General features: G+C 35.2%; 2 protein-coding genes across 2 annotated transcripts in view; one reads left to right on the top strand and one right to left on the bottom strand.

Moving 5' to 3' along the window:
• Positions 1 to 2: 2 nt before the first annotated feature.
• LOC128223905 (V-type proton ATPase subunit G 1-like) lies at positions 3 to 3650 on the top strand. The gene is made up of 3 exons (XM_052933364.1): positions 3 to 145; positions 2104 to 2204; positions 2618 to 3650. The coding sequence occupies exons 1-3, from the start codon at positions 64 to 66 to the stop codon at positions 2783 to 2785; spliced, it is 351 nt and encodes a 116-aa protein (XP_052789324.1). The 5' UTR covers positions 3 to 63; the 3' UTR covers positions 2786 to 3650.
• A 3676-nt stretch (positions 3651 to 7326) lies between these two features.
• Positions 7327 to 22894, bottom strand: part of LOC128223904 (cubilin-like) — a 58143-nt gene continuing 42575 nt past the window's right edge. Inside the window, exons 17-21 of the mRNA XM_052933363.1 lie at positions 21076 to 21247; positions 17205 to 17364; positions 15888 to 16045; positions 13675 to 13848; positions 7327 to 12138 (exon numbers count right to left, since the gene is read on the bottom strand). Of these exons, the coding sequence (XP_052789323.1) occupies positions 11990 to 12138; positions 13675 to 13848; positions 15888 to 16045; positions 17205 to 17364; positions 21076 to 21247 (813 nt within the window). The 3' untranslated portion in view covers positions 7327 to 11989. The remainder of the gene's footprint in view (positions 12139 to 13674; positions 13849 to 15887; positions 16046 to 17204; positions 17365 to 21075; positions 21248 to 22894) is intronic.

Below are 22894 nucleotides of genomic sequence, written 5' to 3'. Positions count from 1 at the left end.
TTGGTTTCCGGTTTATGGACTAGATGACAATTTCTCACATGATACTTCCGGTCAGTTGTCAAAATGGCAAGTCAAACTACAGGAATTCAACAGCTTTTGCAAGCGGAAAAGCGGGCAGCAGACAAGGTTGCAGAGGCTAGAAAGCGTAAGTCATCATACCATTGTTAAATGAGATAGAAATGTGTAATAGTTTACAGTTCAATATCTATTTTAAGAGTTTAGATACATCACAAAAAAATAATTTCTTTGGCATTGTTTGGGACTTTGTTAGTCCACCTAAATGGCCGTCAACGAGTCTTTTGACGATTTTTTTAATATGGCAGATTCGTGACGTCCACCATCCCAGCAAAAAGTAGCAAGCGGTCCTTGCGCAGAGAATCCTCGCGGCCACAAATGTGAAATTATCTCCGTTATAAATTCAAATTTCTACGAAAATATTATTGCCTACTATTAAACACATATTAAGTTATGTCAGTATGCCCAAAAAACATGTTAAGTTATCATAAAACACTTACAAGTGTCGATTGTTTATCAAGTATCCCGATATACAAATCTGACTGGTTGTGTACATGTATAAAGGTATTTGTGACCCATAATATATTAATGTGAAAATAACAACTCTAATGACAAATTTAATCCATTTCAAATTACTGTCGGATAAAAATTGAACAACTTTGTCATTATTTTTCAACATCAATGCATATTATTTCAGTATATCATTTCGCCCGTTGTTAAATGGTAGAGAGTTGTAGCGTTACAGGGATACATAAGAAATGTCAAATAATAAAAAAGTATCCCTGATCGCTCATTATTGTAGCTAGGGACTTTGTCAACACCTGACTGAGTGACTGCCATCTCAGCATGTCAAAGACAATGTAAAAGTTTAACTTAAAAGATAATTTTTTTATTTAACTTGACAATGATGAACCTGTTAAAGAGCTCTGCAGAGCTTTTTAGCAATGAACATGCCTAACACTCTGATATGAATATGCGAGTATGAACCATTTCCCATTCCCATTCCTGGTAATAAAGTATCTTTGTCAGGGATGCAAATGAATGGCAAAATTGATATTTGAATATTCAATTACCAAAATGAATATTTTAGAAATGTAGTAAACAACTAATATTATTTGCTACAGATATAGCACGGGCTTTATTCATAACCGGTTCACGCGACAGACACTGATTTTCCCAAAGTTAGCCTCTGAAATTTCCAATTACAGAAAATAAATCCAACAAAATGCAAAATATTCTGAACAAACAAAAACCCAAATTCATTTCAATTCAACAGCATTCGTATTTGTAAACAAGGCTATGATCGTAAATTCCTGGTTGATTGTCGTGATGCACCAATGGATGGTCATTCTGTTTGTCTAGCAGCCGGTCTGGAATTGATCTCTACTAAACCAAGTCGAGAATTAGTTCAATAATAAAACGAAAATAACCCTGAATTTTTACTCATCTACTGTACAATAATGTCCTAAAACGCTATTATGTACAGTTACATTTCAAAGCATGAACGTTACATTGAAACATGGAAAACAGTTTAGAGCACATAACCAGCAAATGTCATTCATATCATAGCGTCGATTTGCGCTTTATTGCACAGCTTAATTGGAAGCCATGACACCACTTTGGTAGCTGATTCCGTATATCCTTCTGGCATGATCATTATAATTAACCCAAAAAAATTGAAACTTGTTTGATGTCACTTATCTAATTGCCAGGTTTCGTAAAATTATGGGTACTGTTTATAGTCTGACGATATGTCCCTTTTTAACATGTGATGTGTGTATAGTGTCATCACATTCACGCCTCTGGCATTGCGGATAAATTGTTGTAAAACAAGACCAGCGAATATATAGATTTTTTATCAAACAAGAAACATCGAATATTCCAATACCGATTTTGACATTCGAACATCAAACGTTTGATAGAATATTCGAATATTCGTTTGCATCCCTAATTCTGATCATCAATGAAGCTGATAATTGGGATCAAACCAAAGATGGAGAGACATGGGCATAAACACCAAGACATACTACATGACAAAACCACCAAAATCAATTAAACATTCTGCAATTTAAACCATTCTTCTTACAGGCAAAGGGAAGAGACTGAAGCAGGCTAAGGAGGAAGCCCAGGCCGAGATTGAAGCGTACAGAAACAAGCGGGAACAGGACTACAAGCGATATGAACAAAGTGTATGTTGACAGGGCATTATTTCCCTCCACAAAAAAAACACATTATAATCAATATTAGGGTAATTGTTAAGATCTTTGTTCACATAATTGTTGACTGTTGACTTTTAAAACTTTATTACCTTGAAAATATCATGCACACACATGGTTATCTGCAATACTTGAAAGAAATGTTAAGACAACTGTTAAGCGGTGCATGTTTTATTTTAGTAATAGAAAATAGTTATATGTCACACTGTCTAGTACATTTACCAACATAATTATGCAATGACTATTTTCTGATTAAAATATGAGAAATTTATATTTAAATTGAACCAATTACTCAAATATTTCGCAATAAAACAGGACACATTTTTATAATTTTTCATGCTAAATGAATAAAAACATTGCTTTTTAACGAGTTTTCTGTTTTACAGGTTTTGGGATCAAGAGGCGACCGAGAAAAACAGATTGAGAAAGACACTGAAGAGAAGATTCGAGAAATAGAAAATAACGTGAAGAAGAGTAAGACTGAAGCATTGGAAAGATTGTTAGATATGGTCTACGCCATCAAACCAGAACTGCACCAGAATCTTAGAATATGAATGTAGTAAACTGTCATTTACTAAACCTAATTATTATTGTACTAAGGGGTCATGTTATTTTATAGATGGAATATGTAGAAAGATTTATTTAAAAAAAAAAATATGAAAGTGACAGCATTGCTTAACTGGTTCTTTTTGTGCCAATATTAAATGGTTATATTTTGAAAATGATGAATATGAAAAGGTTAAATTAAAAGAAAGAATATAATAGTGTAACCTTTCAAAATTAAGGTTTTGACCCTAACTTACATTTTTAACATGCCAAACTGGCTAAATATACATTCCATTTTGATCTTACGCATGACAATAGTGTGACCATTATTACATAATTAATGACGTAGAAATCCATAATAAGTATATTTTGTAACACGCTGTTGAACAGTATACACTTGATATTATACTCAAGTAAAGTCTGATATAGTTCAACCTCCAAGTTCATTCGAGGCTAAGGATGTATAAGATTTATTCCTGTAAAATTTTTACTTTGATTATTTTGGCTATTAAAGTGACATAATAATGTTCAACCCTTGTTCAGAAACTAATCAAGGTATAAAACTCGCAGAAAAGAAATGTAAGTGTTAAATAATGACGCATATTATATTGTTTGCCATGATTTTCATGATATAATTAATGTTACAAAATCATGCTATCCAAAATGGTCAAACAACTTTTATAGGTTGAAGAGTAATCAAAGTTCTAGTCCCAAAATTGTTTATAATAAATATACATGCACTGTGTACTTGCAATTTGGATATGATAAAACAGTGAAATGTACATGTGTGTAATGTTAACATTTATACATGTCAAAGACTAAATGTCTTCATGAATTTTGTACATATAATCAAGAATAAAGTATACAAACCAAGATATGTGTAATGTGTATTTTCCTGCTTTAATGGAAAATAAATTATGCTCCAATCGCATTTGTTTGGGGTCAAGGTCACACTCAGATGACCGCATACCTTGGATAAAAAGTCAAATATTCAGTCATTAATAAATTTAAATAATTTTGCAGGTTTTGCAACTTGAAAAGCTTTATAAATCCACATCTTCACAAATTTATACTATAGAGTTTAAGTCCAATGTTTCGTCATAATTGTATATACCCAGTAGATCAAGGTCCTTTTTATTATCCCCCGCCTATGAAATAGGGAGGGGGATATTGAAATGGCGTTGTCCGTCCGTCCGTCTTTCCTTCCGTCCTTCCGTCCGTCTGTCCGTCACCTGCGTTTTCTCAGTAACTAGCCGGTATAATTTCATGAAACTTGAAATAAATATGAACCACTATACTGGAATGATGCCCGTCCAAAAAAAAATTTGATTGGTCAATTGTCCTTGGAGTTATTGCCCTTGATTTTTTGAAAAATGCACATTCACAGCCATTTCTCAGTCACTAGCTGGCAGAATTTCATGAAACTTAAAATAAATATGAATTACTATACTGGGATGATGCCTGTTCATTTTTTTTGGGATTGGTCAATTGTACTTGGAGTTATTGCCCTTGATTTTTTGAAAAACACATTTACAGCAATTTCTCAGTAACTAGTTGGTAGAAATTTTTGAAACTTGAAATAAATATGAACCAACATACTGCGATGATGCCTGTTTATTTATATTTTGGATTGTGTAATTTCTATCTGAGTTATTTGCCCTTGATTTATTAAAAGATCCATGTTTGCAGCCTTTTCTATGCAACTAGCTGGTAGAATTTCAATACACTTGGAATAAATAAGAACCAACATACTGTGATGATGCCTGTCTATTTTTCTTTTGGATTGGTCAATTTTCCTTAGAGTTATTGCCCTTGATTTATTAAAATATCATTGTTTGCAGCCGTTTCTCAGTAAAACCAATGTGCTTATCTTATTCTTTATGAGATTTTTTTTAACGTTCAAGCACAAACAAGCCATCAAGCACAAACAAACCATCAAGCACAAACAAACCATCAAGCACAAACAAGCCATCGTTGGTGGGGGATATCTTTTCACTGAAAATGCTTGTTGAGCTGAAAATCAGTTTATGATTTTAATGCGCTTGGAACAAAACGATTATAATGATTACTGTAAGTTAACACTCTTGACCAGCTAGAAGACTTCTTGGAGGTGACAGGCAGGCAAGCTAGCTAATTGTCAGTGAGCAGACAAAGCCAATGCATATAGCTAGGAAGGCTCACTTTAAAAAAGTAATTTTGATGCTAATCACATCAAGGTAGCATCTTGGAAGGCAACTTTATTACACCCATTCTGTGTCATTTTCTTTTGTGGAGAAAAAGTCAGCATCTATCAGTAGCTCTTGTATTGCTCTGGAAATATTAATGTCATTGGAAAGAATATTCAATGCCTTGGCACATATTGATAAAGGTCAACAGTAAAAACTTAACATTCATCTCCTCTATTGTGTGGAGAAAACTAGACAATTGTATTGTACATTTCCATTGTTTATTTCAATATTGCGCTCTAATTGGCTCTTAACCAATATTAAACAATATCAATAAGCGTCTTTTCTTTCATTTCAACTTCCATTGTCCATAACCTGTCTTTAACAAGACTATCCAGCAGCGGCAGATTTTATTGACTTGAAATGTAAACAAAGCATGAACACCTTTCTGCTAAATATTTGAAAACCACTGCAGCGATTTTAAAATCACTCTTTCTTAGTTCCTTACTCAATTTAACATATCAACAAAACTATTATTCAGTTTTCTATGCACTGTAGCATTAGATCTCTGGTCTAATGGTATGGCACTTGACAATTCCCCAACCTCACCACTCAAAAGCTCATAAGAGCTGTTTGTAAGAAGGGTACTCAATCTATACCCCGCTTGGTTTATGTGATATAATCTTGATTATCTTTCATAGTTGATGAAAAACTACTGAACCAAACTATCTTAGTTAATCCCGGGTCATAAATTGTATTGCGGATCTTGTCGAGTTATTAAACTTTCTTGTCTGATGCCTCTAAAACATCATGGTGAGGTGTTCTGTCAATTGATTAAGTTTTTTTGCTTAATTTAGTCTGCCTGTTGACTGTTAAACATTTGTTTTAGTTTCAGGCAAACACATTGGGTGGATTGTGATATATGGACTTCTATGGTATTTGCACGCAAAACTTTACAAACCAATTCAAATGTGAGTTAAGGCCATAATTTGAATAGAATCATGGAACGCGAGTGGTTGGTGAGAATTTAGGTACTAAATGGTACTTTCACATAAAACTTTAACAAGATTTTTTAAAGTCGACCAAGGGCCATTATTTGCATAAAATAATCCTAGAGTTACAAAACTTATTTAATTGAGTAGGGTTATTGGCTGGGAAGCTTTGTTTTAAGTTTTAATCAAACCTATTGAGTGGATTATAAGATATGGATTTTAAGGTGCATGTATTCAAAACATTAACCATAAAACTCATATGATTTTCAATCATTTGGCTGGGATGATTTGTATAAAGAATCAATGAAAAACATCATGTGCTTATTGAGATATGCAGAATTTCTAAGACAAGCAAGGGTAATACTTTGCAATATTTTCAACCTAGAGTTTCCTTACTTCATGTCTAGTAGGTGTGATGAATGTGAATCCTATTAATTATCTATCTAATCCATCAAGTGATTACTGAGATATGACTCTGAGAGTAACTCGCATGAACAACTTGAATCAAGGTGTGACGCTGACGCCTAGGTGGGTGGAATAGCTCTCCGTATAATCTAATGGTCGAGCTAGAATTCCACTGTCTAGAAAGAGATGCTAAAAGGGGACTGTTTGACACTACTAAAGTGGTTGTACATAAAAGAACCAAATTAGCCCTAACCAGGATAATTATTCTGTCTGTGCACTATGCCCCACAACCTAACAAGACTGGAACTCTGAGTGGGGCCACTACATCAACAGACTGGTGGCGACGTAGTCAACATAAATCCCCCTCTACATACTGTTGTATCACAAAAGCATTATTGGGAAAATGTCCCTACTCCAACTGCGGCAACTACGTCCACAGTCTGGTGGCCTCGTAAAATACACGCAAATCCCCTCTCTACATAGTGATAATGCTGCATCACAAAAGCATTTTTGGGAAAATGTCTGTACTCTGACTGGGGCCCCTACTTACATAGACTGGTGGCGACATAAAATCAACGTAAATCCCCTCTCCACCCACATACTGCTGCATCACAAAAGCATTTTTGGGAAAATGTCCGTACTCTGACTGGGGCCACTACTTACATAGACTGGTGGCGACATTAAATCAACGTAAATCCCCTCTCCACCCACATACTGCTGCATCACAAAAGCATTTTTGGGAAAATGTCCGTACTCTGACCGGGGCCACTACTTACACAGACTAGTGGCGACATAAAATCAACGTAAATCCCCTCTCTACATACTGTTGTATCACAAAAGCATTGCTGGAAAAATGGCCCTCACAATATGGAGCTCCTATCCCAGGTACTGTTTAAACATGCATGGATAAAACCTCTATCTGTGGTCATGTTAACTTGGGCATGTGGAGGATATTTTTCTTTGCCAAAAAATGTGTACAACAAAATAAACTATTGATGAACTTTATTCAGAAAAAGATTCTCACATGAACAATACAAAGCTGGTTAAAATTGGAATGCGAAAATGAACACACAAACAAACCATGACTTCAAGTTGAAAACAATGCATTGAAAAACAAACTAACAATTATAACTTGTGGTTTAACAAGAGATTCAGAAACAGATCATGATTATAAATTCACATCTTACTTAAATGATTTTTTGATTTTTTTATTTAAAAGTAGAAAATGATACAAAAAAGAAAAGGTCAATTCGTTCAATATACATCATTGTGGTCGGCTTATATCACGTTATCAAGCGAAATGAATTTTAAGTCAAATACATAAATGTTTAATACCGGTAATGATACCTAAAAATCCTTTTCAGGGAAAATTGGAAACTAAGATTAGCATGGAGAAAACTGCAGAATATGATAAGGTCTGTGTCATAGAAAATCCTTAAAAAAATCTACAAAGTACAACCATACAAATATCAAACCCTTGAACAAATTCTACAACTTAACAGTCCGGTAAAACTTGTATTCACTTCTGGGAATGTTATGTAATGTGTGTTATACAGCCCATCATCTTGACACTTAGCACTTTTGTATAAATATAAAGTATAATAAAAAAAATTGTATCAACATAAAAAGTTTTTAATACATTTACATGTACATACTATTACATTTATAAACAATCCTGCTTCAACCTCATGTTATGATACTGTGTATTTCTATTCTTTGTCAAATTTGCAAGCTAATGTGCCAGAGTATTCATACTTCATGGACACGTGTTATATAAAGATCAATCCTTCAACAAATAAACAAATTGAACATTTAATGTACTAAATGACAACAACAAAATTGAGCTAAACACTTTTTGTGCCGCTCATACCATAATTCAAATACAAAACTTTAATCAATGCAAATAGTTTCCTATAATCATTGTTTTCATTATTATTTATATTCAAAACTAGTAACAAACAAATTAACTTTATAACAGTACATTTTTTTTGTTAAAAAGACAAAAAATATCAGTTTTGATGAAAAAGTGTCCATACATGTAACATTATTTGAAGCGAAACTGCTGAGGGCTATTCCAGTAAAAGATACAACCAACGAGGGGAAGGCAATTATTTAAATACCGGTTGTATATGGGTGGGTGTCTTTTTTTGCTAATTTGCATCCTGAAAGGGTAAATTTGCTTCTATAGGGGGGTGGTACATTTTAAAAGTGCCTTCACCCCGGGGGTTATATGTTTAAACCGAATAGCCCTGAGAATCTTACATGATTGCAGTTAACAGAAAAAAATGTGCATTGTATAATCATTGACTTTAAGTTAATAAAGACAACAATTAGCTCAACTTAGCACTTCATGTTTTGTGTAGAATACTGGTGCACCAAAATCCAAATATAATTATACAGGTGTTAAACAGAGTGCAAAAATAACATAAAAAAGGTTAAAAAATACGGTTAACATAAAATTGAGCTTATCAACAAGTAGATAAAACAAGCTCTGAATATCTTAATAGCTCAAATAATTGACGAAGCTTTTGTCCCCCTCTTCAGGAGTCTGACATGTTACCATCCATGCATAAAATGTGAGTATAACATAGCTATTACATAGCTTTTTGTTACTTAAAGCTACATCCTCACACGCTGACAGTTTTGGTATAATTTTTTGTCTCTGAATCGGCTGATTTTGGTATCAATGCCTGGAATTCAAGTATATAAGATAATTCACAATAAAACAGATCTCAATTGTTTGGGGAACTGTCGAAAATTTATTTTTTCTAAAAGTGTAACTTTTAGCCATAAAATATCAATTTTCAAACGTAAATATGAAAAATTGCGACCTAATCTTTTGTCAGCAGTCTTGTATCACTGGTTTCCAAACATTTACGCAAAAATTGGTTCATTCCAAAAAAAAGAGAAGTAAAACGGTCAATTTGTGAGAATGCAGCTTTAAACGAAAGCATACAAATAGTGAACATAAAATCCTAACAAAAAAAAACCTAACAAACTTAACCACTGACTATCAGAGAGATTCATACCAGCTCAAAAGATCTTTATTTCCCCAAATGTGCCTTTCATAACAAACAAAAGAGAGGAAAAAGACTGTACTAATTATGCATGATATTATCAAATAAGCAAAACCGCAAATAAAGCCTGAGATATATTCATACAAGACTTATCAGCTTCATGCACAAAATCTTGAAAGGCATAGAAACAGGTGCTTCATTTGGTCCGAGAGGAAAACTATTTCTATATATTTAGAGTATAACAAAAACAAACGGACAAATTTTATCTCATTGGCAATTCTAAAAATCTATTTACCCTTTTTTGTAAAGGAAAAAAATGCCACCTTAAAAAACAACAATTATTGATGCAATTACAAACCAATCAAGATATTCTTACCAATGGTATACTAGCCCCCACAAAGTAACTGTGCGTGATTTAAGATAAGAAGTATTTCCAAATTGATCTTAGATCTTAAGTCTACATCAAAATTGATCTTAGATCTTAAGTCTACATCAAAATTGATCTAAGATCTTAAGTTTATGTCTAGATAATGTTTCATCAAAGACATTCGGTTCTTACATGTTGCACACCTTAATATTTGACAAGCTTCAGTGCAACTCTGATATTGAGGCGTTTTTAGGATCAAATCTTTTGAATCATTAAAATTTTCCATTTCTGTTATTCAACATTCATTGTTATACACGCATAGTTACTTTTTTCTGATATTTATCTTAGTGAGACTTTAATGTTTAAAGATAGCTAAAAGGAAGTAAAGCAGGCGATTACAAACTGATTGTTGTTTTGTTTTGAAAACAGATTTTTTAAAATTATTTTCCAAGCCCAAATCACTTAATGCCTGTATAAATTTATCATTCACTCCCAACTACTTGTTAGTCATAAATCCAATTGCTGTACAAGCATATTATTAATAAAGCACATTTTTATACAACAGAAAAGAAAAGAATTGCACAAAACAATTTATGTGTTTTATCAATCAAGTACTGTAAAAATACACATAAAACACACATATTTTTCAAACTTAAAAGCAGGAATGGTTGTGATAGTAATATGAATCACAAGTTTTGGGCATTTTATTGAAATTTCCCTTGACCATAAAAACACATCACACTATGAGCAATGTTATTCTATTTTTCGTCACAGGAATCTATGACGTTGAGGCATATTTTTGACTTACATCATATTTACCATAGGAACAATTTCTGCTTGTTGATATTCAAATGTATGTATCAATGCAAAAAATCACACTTAAAAACACATTTATGTGATTTATTTATATCTTTTTGTTATTGTATATACACCAGAACTGGCCTAAAAGGCATTTCACATTTTTTTTGTTTCTCAAAAAAAATATAGTGACATTAACAACAATCATCAGTATCATTATTATACAAACTGGTAAAACAATCTTTTAGATCTAAACATATGTAGATTTCTACAACCAAACTTTACAGCAGTAAAGTTCAAATCTCAGTGAAAAGTGAAACATTTATGACAACCTATTCAAGTAATGCAATGACATTATTTCCCCTCTTTGACAAGAACGTCCACTATAGGTCTCTATATATGCGGACATTACCGACCTAATGAATTCAATGAATTCCATAAAGCTTTTCTACATAATTGGTTTGAATGTAATAAATGTAAAAGAGAGGAGTCATGACAAAATGATGTTTCTGCAGCGTAACTTATTGACCATCGTCTGCAAACCTAGGTACTCTATTACATTAGAACTCAATAAAGCAGGGAGTATTTATCCCATGATGAAAACTCAACATGAAACCCCCACTATTTACCTGATATGAAAACAAACAATTTACTATGAGCTATCCAACAAGGTAAATCAAGTTGACAAAAAGAAAAAATCCTACACTAAGCCATTCAATGCAGTTTTTCAAGGCTACAAATGAGTTATTTCTTCATCGGGATAAATAAAGCATCGGGTCAGTAAAGCTACCTGGCGATGTCAAACTTTCAGTCAAAACTATACACTTGCAAGTTAAAAAACTTCTTTATAATATACTTAAAAAAATCTTTTATCATTATATTGGCTTTTCAAATTAAATTTTCATTGCTATATTTAGATTTTTGAAATCTGTTGGGTCATTGGCCCAAAACCTACCACAACCTACGCTAAACACAGAATCAATTTGGAAGGGCCTAATAAACTACATTAAATATGCAGTAATCAAAATTAAAATGATCTCCCATGGAGTAACAAGTCAATGTAGTCAGTGTAATTCACCAAATGACCATGGCCTTCACTAGACTAAATATCCAATACAGTAATTAAATTCACCAAATGACCATGACCTTCGCTAGACTAAGTATCCAATACAGTAATTAAATTCACCAAATGACCATGACCTTCGCTAGACTAAGTATCCAATCCAGGAATCAAAATTCACCAAATGACCATGGCCTTCACTAGACTAAGTATCCAATCCAGTAATCAAAATTCACCAAATGACCAAAAGTGTAATATGAATATATGCAAAAATGAATATAATCCCCATTAATCTAGTGCAGTAATTAACTATTAACGGAGTGATTTATGTTTCTTTGACTATATACCTAGTTTAACATAATGAATATTTCCCTTAAGTTATGTGTCCATCGCAGAATTGTTCTGTTCTTAGGCATCCTCAGCCATAGAATCATACCCCCGTCTCGCACCTGATCCTCGTCCACGCACACGCCGGATGATACGAGGCACCGCCACGGTCAAGATGATTCCCACCACGATTCCAATCACTATGCAGAAGAACAGCCATCCGCCCGATGCTGAAAAGTTGTCGGTTAAAACTGGTATACAGATAATATGTATAGATATTAAGAACAAGAGTGGTGAAAAATGAGTCATCATTGCTATCAGATTTGGAGTTTGGTGAGTGACCATATCCACTTGGCCACTGAGAACATAATCTCAAAATGGGTTTTTATATGGCATATTTATAAACAAAATTTCTTAATTGCTGATGTCGGCAACTGTCCACTGAGAACATAATCTCAAATGGGTTTTTATATGGCATATTTATAAACAAAATTTCTTAATTGCTGATGTCGGCAACTGTCCACTGAGAACATAATCTCAAAAATGGGTTTTATATGGCATATTTATAAACAAAATTTCTTAATTGCTGATGTCGGCAACTGTCCACTGAGAACATAATCTCAAAAATGGGTTTTATATGGCATATTTATAAACAAACTTTCTTAATTGCTGATGTCGGCAACTGTCCACTGAGAACATAATCTCAAAAATGGGTTTTATATGGCATATTTCTTAATTGCCGATGTAGGTAACTGTCCACTGGGAACATAATCTTAAAAATAGGTTTTATATGGCATATTTATAAACAAAATTTCTTAATTGCTGATGTCGGCAACTGTCCACTGAGAACATAATCTCAAAAATGGGTTTTATATGGCATATTTCTTAATTGCCGATGTAGGCAACTGTCCACTGGGAACATAATCTTAAAATTGGTTTTATATGGCATATTTCTTAATTGCCGATGTAGGCAACTGTCCACTGGGAACATAATCTTAAAATTGGTTTTATATGGCATATTTATAAACAAAATTTCTTAATTGCTGATGTCGGCAACTGTCCACTGAGAACATAATCTCAAAAATGGGTTTTATATGGCATATTTCTTAATTGCCGATGTAGGCAACTGTCCACTGGGAACATAATCTTAAAATTGGTTTTATATGGCATATTTCTTAATTGCCGATGTAGGCAACTGTCCACTGGGAACATAATCTCAAAAATGGGTTTTATATGGCATATTTCTTAATTGCCGATGTAGGCAACTGTCCACTGGGAACATAATCTTAAAATTGGTTTTATATGGCATATTTCTTAATTGCCGATGTAGGCAACTGTCCACTGAGAACATAATCTCAAAAATGGGTTTTATATGGCATATTTCTTAATTGCCGATGTAGGCAACTGTCCACTGGGAACATAATCTCAAAAATGGGTTTTATATGGCATATTTCTTAATTGCCGATGTAGGCAACTGTCCACTGGGAACATAATCTTAAAATTGGTTTTATATGGCATATTTATCAACAAAGTTTCTTAATTGCCGATGTAGGCTTGAGAGAAGATCGAAATGGTGAGGGGAGTTGTTAGGACAATTAATTCAATCTCGTGCAACATTTTCAATAAAGCCAAGGAAAATAACTGATGATCTTGACAACAAACAATGCTAGGTTACTAGGGGATGTTGGCGGCTGTGGTTAATGTTTTAGCTGCGTCTTCAGTAATTAATTGGGTCTATTTCATAAATTATTTCTGAAAAATCTAACCTCCTTTCTTCTCGTCTGTTCTGGGTTTAGGTGTGGGTGTTGGTGGCGCTGGGGTTGGCTTTGGTGGCACGTACGGACAATTGATCTCGTCAGTCCAGTCTCCGCAGTCGTTTCGCTGGTTACATCTCCAACCTGGCTGCAGGCATACACCATTCTTGCACGTCTCATTACAAGCTGCACAAGATATATAACAAATTTAGGAACCGACTCATTGCTTCAATCAAAATATGTTTACAGTCATTTTGTCAGACATGATACCTACTTGGTAGAAAAAAAACATGATATCTATGTATCTACAAGATGTAAACGTATGTATAATTATGATTCAGATCTTGTGACCTAAGACAAACCAGGAAAGTACAGTGACCTAAAATATCCAGGATAGTACAGTGACCTAGGATATCACAGGAAAGTATTGCAACCTAGGATATCTCTGGAAAGTACAGTGACCTAGGTTATCTCTGGAAAGTACAGTGACCTAGGATATCTCAGGAAAGTACAGTGACCTAGGTTATCTCTGGAAAGTACAGTGACCTAGGATATCTCAGGAAAGTACAGTGACCTAGGTTATCTCTGAAAAGTACAGTGACCTAGGATATCCAGGAAAGTACAGTGACCTAGGTTATCCCAGGAAAGTACAGTGACCTAGGATATTCCTGGTAAGTACAGTGACCTAGGTTATCCCAGGAAAGTACAGTGACCTAGGTTATCCCAGGAAAGTACAGTGACCTAGGTTATCCCAGGAAAGTACAGTGACCTAGGATATCACAGGAATGTATTGCAACCTAGGATATCAAGGATAGTACAGTGACCTAGGATATTCAAGGAAAGAACAGTGACCTAGGATATTCCCGGAAAGTACAGCAACCTAGGATAGCCCTTGAAAGTACAGCAGCCTAGGATATCCAGGATAAAACGGTGACCTAGGATATCTCAGGAAAGTACAGTGACCTAGGATATTCCAGGAAAGTACAGTGACCTAGGATATTCCCGGAAAGTACAGTGACCTATGATATCCAGGATAGTACAGTGACCTAGGATATCAAGGATAGAACAATGACCTAGGATATCCCAGGAAAGTCAGTGACCTAGGATATCCCATGAAAGTACTGCAGCCTAGGACATTCCTGGAAAGTACAGCAACCTAGGATATGACAGGGAAGTACAGCAACCTTGGATATCATAGGACAGTAAAGCAACCTAGGATATTCCTGGAAAGTGTAGCAACCTGCGACATCCTAGGTTGCTGTACTTTCCTGCAATATCCTAGGTCACTGTAAATTCATGTGATATCTTAGGGGACCAAAGGGGTACCACATACATAAATGGCTTTGGTATGACACAGTCTGGGATTGAACCATGGACCTCCCTCCCCAGAATCAGACTCTAGCATTGAGCTTCAACTTCAAAAACACCTGTTTTTTAATTTCTCATTTCATGGATTCTTGAACGCTCTCATTCTTTGAAGCATGTTGCGAATGCAGCTTCTGACAACATGTTTTTTTACACCATTTAAAGCTTGTTACACATTAGCCCAATGCCTATGGTCCTATCATTCAAACAATTAAACCAGGGTTCCCGTTGTACATATGTCATTATGAACCTAGAAACAGAAATATTCACTGAAAAAAAAGACTCCTAGCATTCAAGCACGTTCAAAAATGCATCAGTGAAATCTGTGATTTGATGCTCTTATATTTCACACTAAAATCAATCCGCTTCTTTTGCAATTTAAGTCAGACTTTTCAATTTCTAAAAATAAACTCTTCGTTCAGGACCGTAACAATGCCAAAGCTGGCTATACAGGTGCATGATTTATAAATTGAATTAACATCGGGTAAAGTTGGCAGATTTCGAGTCTCATGGTTGTTAAACACGTTCTGTGACTGGTTTACAACTAATCACCTTTGTACAAATCAAAATGATTTCAGTCTATGAAATTTGTTGTCTGTTATAAATGTCCCCCCCACCCCCACCCCCGGACAAATTTTTTGTATAGGTGGACTTAATCCTTGGCCTCCCATCAATTTTTCAAGGCAGACATAATACCTCCCATCACTTTAACAAGAAAAGAAATGTGTATGAATCTAAAGTTATAAACTTGAACATATGATTTATTTAGACCATATCGGTCTTCATATGGTTGTTTACAGAAACGTCATGTAAAATACGCACTACAACAAATATACAACAAAACTTACACCCTCACTTACTGATAGTCTTGAATGAAAGTTTGAACAGCAGAGAAGTGCTGTTCGCACTTGAGTTGACATAGTGCACCACCAGGAAATTGGTCCTCGTAAAGTTAGCGAGTGTCCTGTTGAACTCGGCATCACGAATCGATCCTCCATTGTGGAGCTCAATCCTCCCACTACAAATGATATTGACAATTTGCAAAATAATTAGAAATGGAAATATAACATTTTATAAGTTAATTTTCACAAACAGCTTCTACCGATATGAAGGCTTTTATCTAGGTGCCTTTTAACTGGGCAGGTTTACATAAGCTCATTTTTTGCCCAGCAAATCTTCAAAACAACAAAAGCCATTGGGGCGTTTGAAACATAGCTAAAATACAATATTTTCTTTTATTTCATTGAAAAATGTTTCAAAAAGAAAAGATAAGATGGATTGTAAAAAAAGTGGAATCTTTGCAATTTTTGATAAATTGGAAAACTGTTTTCATCCTTCACCATCGTTCATTTTTAGCCTACTTTTAGCATTTCACATTTTCATGAAAGTGGGATATGTGGCCTCATTATTTTTTTCTTTAAATTCATAAAAATGGAAAAAATCGCCATTTTCCACCCTCTCATCCTATTTCTGATGTCAGAAGTACCCGGTAGGTATTTGCAAATAGTTTGATCAAATAGAGCACATATTGATCTTAGTTGCTTTATACAAGTCTTATAATATTATCATTACCGGTACATGGATTTAAAGCATCAAAGTTTATTTCTTATTTAGGCAACTCGGTGGGGCTGAAAATGAGCCTTTGTAAACAATCTCCCTAGCTGATTTCACACTTTTTTTAAAAAAACAACATGAATTTAACATTTTAACAACATTCCGGGTGTTGAAAGAAAAAAGGATTTATGTTTTTCTTATAATAACTCTTAAAACCTTTTTTATCTAACATCCCATTTCTTTGAGTAAATTACAATTATTGGGCCGATTCTTTGGAACTTTGTTAAAATTAACAACTTCAATAGCCACATCGTTGTTAATTTTTAAATGTGAACTATTTGATGGTGTGCTCACATATTAAAACATAAAGAAGTTCAGCTGAAAAAGTTGTCTCAAATATTGTTAGAAATACAGCAGATCTCATGTGTATATATTAAACTTTCAGAGCAGCGATTTGAAAGTCAACAACCATGATGTTAAAAATGTTGCTGACTTAAACAAAGTTCTGAGCAATAGGCCCATCGTTACATTTATCTTAAATTCAGTTTGCAAACTAAACAAGACAACATTAATTTGGTAGATAAATCAAGCAAACTTTAGTGTAGAAAAAAAAACAAAGTCACCTTTTATTATTCCCAGTCAAGGAGATAGTTGTGTTTATAACATTGGGATTAGTGTTGTTTCCTGCAGGCACCTGGATGATCCAGATGCACTCCTTGACAGGAGTTTTCCCAGCAGACACCTCCACACTTCCTGTTGAAATGTTCATATATCCTCCACAATCTGTAAGGGTAAAACATGGCATGTTTATTGTGCAAATTTATGTGATGATCTGTTCGACAATTTGGATTTGACTTTCTGAGAAAGTTTATTTGAATATCTAGAACGGTTAGAGTAATAGCCAACTTTTGCACGCCGACACAAACAATGACACTTAAACAAAACCTCAACTTTTTTCTTTGAAAAAAGACAAGCTTAAACAAAAAACAAACAAGAGCTGTCACAGTATGTGATGAATGCCCCCGATTGTGACATTGACCTATGAACAAGGTCAGTACATGAAAAGTTGATCTTGCCTTTATATGTCAAATACATATGGCAAGTTATTTTAAATTGCCTCTAAACATAAAAAAATATCACCCATAGTTGACAACCGACACTGTTATGTCCTTATATATGCAGCATTCCATTGTGAATAAACACCCAAGTGTGACCAGTAGAACTATCACTTTTCTTAGTGGTAAACATGTCCAGCGTACAAGTTGACGGCAACATATTCCGTTTATGTTTGTCTGATTTCGCGTGGCTTTTGATCGCAGACTCGCCCATAGAACTTATATCAATGACTTTGGAGCAAAGTTTGCACATTGCCTTGTGCTTGTTGTCCTGATCTACCAACCAAGGGTATGAAATAAACCATTTCTTATAATAAGAAATGTTGAAGACGCACGCCATCTTGGAAACCAAAACGGAAACGGTTTTGTATAATATTTTATATTGTGAAGATAGCAACGAAGGCAAAACCCCGTACACTATCCGTACCGATACACTGACGTAAATTCTCTTTCTTTAAGCGAGACCCAAACTAAATCAAACTATTTATGTAAAATTTCTACTTTCTGTCTTTCTTACTACGAACATAAAATACGCAGACAAACTGATTTTTAAACTTGAAAGGAAATTTAAGGACCATTTCTTACTTTATAAGCCCTTTTCAAGCAGTTTTCAAGGCAACAATAAAAATCAAGTAGTTTCAAGGAGTTTTTTTCAAATTTAAGGACTTTTCATCTAGCAGCCCAAAATTCAAGCACAAGTCTGTGCGAACCCTGGACCTTGACCTTTGAGGTAGGGGCACAGGTCTTGCACACAACATGTCATCTTGGTATGTGGAACACATGTGGCAAGTTATTTTAAAATCTGTCCATACAAGGGAAAGTTACAGCCCGGACACGACAACCTATACTCTATTTCCTATATGCAGCACTCCATTGTGAATAAACACTAAGTGTGACCTTGACCTTTGAGGTAGGGACACGGGTCTTGCACACAACACGTCGTCTTGGTATGTGGAACACATGTGGCAAGTTATTTTAAAATCTGTCAATACAAGGGAAAGTTACAGCCCGGACACGACAACCTATACTCTTTGTCCTATATGCAGCACTCCATTGTGAATAAAGACTAAGTGTGACCTTGACCTTTGAGGTAGAAGCACGGGACTTGCACGCGACACGTCATCTTGGTATGTGGAACACATGTGGCAAGTTATTTTAAAATCTGTCCATACATGGGAAAGTTACAGCCCGGACACGACAACCTATACTCTATGTCCTATATGCAGCACTTCATTGTGAATAAACACTAAGTGTGACCTTGACCTTTGAGGTAGGGACACGGGTCTTGCACACAACACGTCATCTTGGTATGTGGAACACATGTGGCAAGTTATTTTAATATCTGTCCATACAAGGGAAAGTTACAGCCCGCACACGACAACCTATACTCTATGTCCTATATGCAGCACTCCATTGTGAATAAACACTAAGTGTGACCTTGACCTTTGAGGTAGGGACACGGGTCTTGCACGCGACACGTTGTCTCGGTATGTGGAACACATGTGGCAAGTTATTTTAAAATATGTCCATACATGGGAAAGTTACAGCCCGGACACGACAACCTATACTCTATGTCCTATATGCAGCACTCCATTGTGAATAAACACTAAGTGTGACCTTGACCTTTGAGGTAGAGACACGGGTCTTGCACGCGACACGTCGTCTTGGTATGTGGAACACATGTGGCAAGTTATTTTAAAATCTGTCTATACAAGGGAAAGTTACAGCCCGGACACGACAACCTATACTCTTTGTCCTATATGCAGCACTCCATTGTGAATAAAGACTAAGTGTGACCTTGACCTTAGAGGTAGGGACACGGGTCGTTCACGCGACACATTGTTTTGGTATGTGGAACACATGTGGCAAGTTATTTTAAAATCTGTCCATACATGGGAAAGTTACAGCCCGGACACGACAACCTATACTCTATGTCCTATATGCAGCACTCCATTGTGAATAAACACTAAGTGTGACCTTGACCTTTGAGGAAGGGACACGGGTCTTGCACACAACACGTCATCTTGGTATGTGGAACACATGTGGCAAGTTATTTTAAAATCTGTCCATACATGGGAAAGTTACAGCCCGGACACGACAACCTATACTCTATGTCCTATATGCAGCACTCCATTGTGAATAAACACTAAGTGTGACCTTGACCTTTGAGGTAGAGACACGGGTCTTGCACGCGACACGTCGTCTTGGTATGTGGAACACATGTGGCAAATTATTTTAAAATCTGTCTATACAAGGGAAAGTTACAGCCCGGACACGACAACCTATACTCTTTGTCCTATATGCAGCACTCCATTGTGAATAAAGACTAAGTGTGACCTTGACCTTTGAGGTAGGGGCACGGGTCTTGCACGCGACACGTCGTCTTGGTATGTGGAACACATGTGGCAAGTTATTTTAAAATCTGTCCATACAAGGGAAAGTTACAGCCCGGACACGAGTTATTGAGCTGGACACATGGACGGACGGAAGGACAGACGGACGGACGGACGGTGCGATTTTCATATGCCCACCTTCGGGCATAAAAATCATACCAAACCATACTTTAGTTAACTATAAAACATTATCAATACATTTTGCTAAACTATCAGCATTTTTCATTTTAATTGGATGATATCTTTTTAAGCTACTGTTTATGCAATATACAAATTATATTTAACAAGAGGGCCCTGAAGGCCCTGAATCACTCACCTGATCCAATAAAGATCATCAACAATAACATTCTGATAAAGTTCCATGAACATATGGTCATAAATGTGGCCTCAAGAGTGTTAAAATACTTTTCCTATTATTTGACCTGGTGACCTAGTTTTTGACTGCACATGACCCAGATTCAAACTTGGCCTAGAGCAATATATACATTCTGACCAAGATTCCCAATGATACAGTCATAAATGTGACCTCTAGAGTGCTAACAAGCTTTTCCTATGATTTGTCCTTATAACCGCACATGACCCAGTTTTAAACTTGACTTAAAGATTATTAATATAAACATTCTGACCAACTTTCCTTTAATTTGACCTGGTGACCTACTTTTTAACCCCAGATGACACAATATCGAGATTTCATTGAGGGTAACATTCTGACCAAGTTTCATTAAGATAGTGCCCAAATCGTGACCTCTAGAGTGTTAACAGTCAAATTGTTGACGACAGGATGACGACGGACACAGGGCGATCGCAATAGCTCACCTTGAGCACTTCTTGCTCAGGTGAGCTAAAAATCAACAGCGGAATAGACTTTTGTTTCTAAACTAACTAAATTCTACCATTTGTCTATTGAGGAGACATTTATTTTACCACTTTTATACAGAAGAGACTGATTTTACTAAGCACTATGAGTTGTGTATTTTACCACTTACCAACAGCCATCACAGTAAGTTTAGCACCATTGGCTACAGAATCAAGTCCAGCCCCATTTGGTGTAGATGAAAAGAGCACAGTGTTATTAGATCCAATCGCGTTATTAGCTAAAATGTCCATCGGGAGTGAGGCAGAGGTTGAGCTGAAGTTAGCAATCTGTCCTGTGGAGTTCTGAAGTTAAGTATAAATAGATTTAATCATTGATAAACGTTGCATGTTAAAACACTCAAATTTGCTACTTGTTGAAGTTGCCAGAACAAATCATTCTAGAACAATGAGCAAAATTAATGGTCTCTCAATATACATGAATATTATCTTAAGTCACCTGGCTGTGCCTCTTGTCAGACCTCTTAGTATGGCCTTGACCTTTCAAGCAAGAGTGTGAATGCAACACACCTTATGCTGCTGTTCATTTCTGTGAAGTTTGATCACATTTATATAAAAATGAGGAACACTTAGCTGAGACAAAGTAATAATGGATGGACAGTATGTCTACTATGTGGCCTCGTTTGGAGGCAAATAAAGAAGTACCCCTTACCTGGGAAGAGATGTTAAAGTTGAATGATATTAATGATGTACCTGGATATTCTGTAGGAAGTTTGAGCTCTGATCGTACTGCTATCTAATTAACAAGTGCAAGTTGCACGCAAATGCCAAAGTTACCTTTTCTCAGTTAACCAAGAGGTATAATTCATATTCACAAAATATCTTTACGAGAGTGATGACACTTGCTAAATCACACAAAGATGACTCAAAGGCAAAAACAGTACCTCAAACACTTGTTACTACAAACCAAGGCTATAACTATACCTCAAACACTTGTTACTACAAACCAAGGCTATAACTATACCTCAAACACTTGTTACTACAAACCAAGGCTATAACTATACCTCAAACACTTGTTACTACAAACCAATACATTAACAATACCTCATACACTTGTTTCTACAAACCAAGGTTTTAACAATACCTCATACACTTGTTACTATAAACAAAGGCTATAAAACACTTGTTACTACAAAAAAGGCTATAACAATACCTCAAACACTTGTTACTACTAACAAAGGCTATAAAACACTTGTTACTACAAACCAAGGCTATAGCAATACCTCAAACACTTGTTACTACAAACCAAGGCTATAAAACACTAGTTACTACAAACCAAGGTTATAACAATACCTAAACACTTGTTATTACAAACAAAGGCTATAAAACACTAGTTACTACAAACAAAGGCTATAAAAATACCTCAAACACTTGTTACTACAAACCAAGGCTATAAAACACTTGTTACTACAAACCAAAGTAATAACAATACCTAAAACACTTGTAACTACAAACCAAGGCTAAAACAATACTTAAAACACTTGTTACTACAAACCAAGGCTATAACAGTACCTCAAACACTTGTTACTACAAACCGAGGCTATAACTATACCTCAAACACTTGTTACTACAAACCAATGCAATAACAATACCTCATACACTTGTTTCTTCAAACCAAGGTTTTAACAATACCTCAAACACTTGTTACTACAAACCAATGCTTTAACAATACCTCAAACAATTGTTACTACAACCAAGGCTTTAACAATACCTAAACCCTTGTTACTCCATCCAAGGCTTTAACAATACCTCAAACACTTGTAACTACAAACCATGGCTATAATAATACCTTAAACATTTGTTACTACAAACCAAGGCTATAACAATACCTCAAACACTTGTTACTAAAAACCAAGGCTTTAACAATACCTCATTCAATTGTTACTACAAACCAAGGCTTTAACAATACCTCATTCAATTGACCTTACGCCA

This window comes from Mya arenaria, chromosome 17, assembly GCF_026914265.1.
Source record: "Mya arenaria isolate MELC-2E11 chromosome 17, ASM2691426v1".
NCBI lineage: Eukaryota > Metazoa > Mollusca > Bivalvia > Myida > Myidae > Mya > Mya arenaria.
This window is presented reverse-complemented; position numbering and strand designations above follow the sequence as displayed.

Bases quoted from the DNA above. Each gene is read 5' to 3' on its own strand.
- LOC128223905 (XM_052933364.1), top strand. From the start codon at position 64: ATGGCAAGTCAAACTACAGGAATTCAACAGCTTTTGCAAGCGGAAAAG. The intron at 146-2,103 runs GTAAGTCATCAT...TTCTTCTTACAG, and splicing joins GGTTGCAGAGGCTAGAAAGC to GCAAAGGGAAGAGACTGAAG. The intron at 2,205-2,617 runs GTATGTTGACAG...TCTGTTTTACAG, and splicing joins ACAAGCGATATGAACAAAGT to GTTTTGGGATCAAGAGGCGA.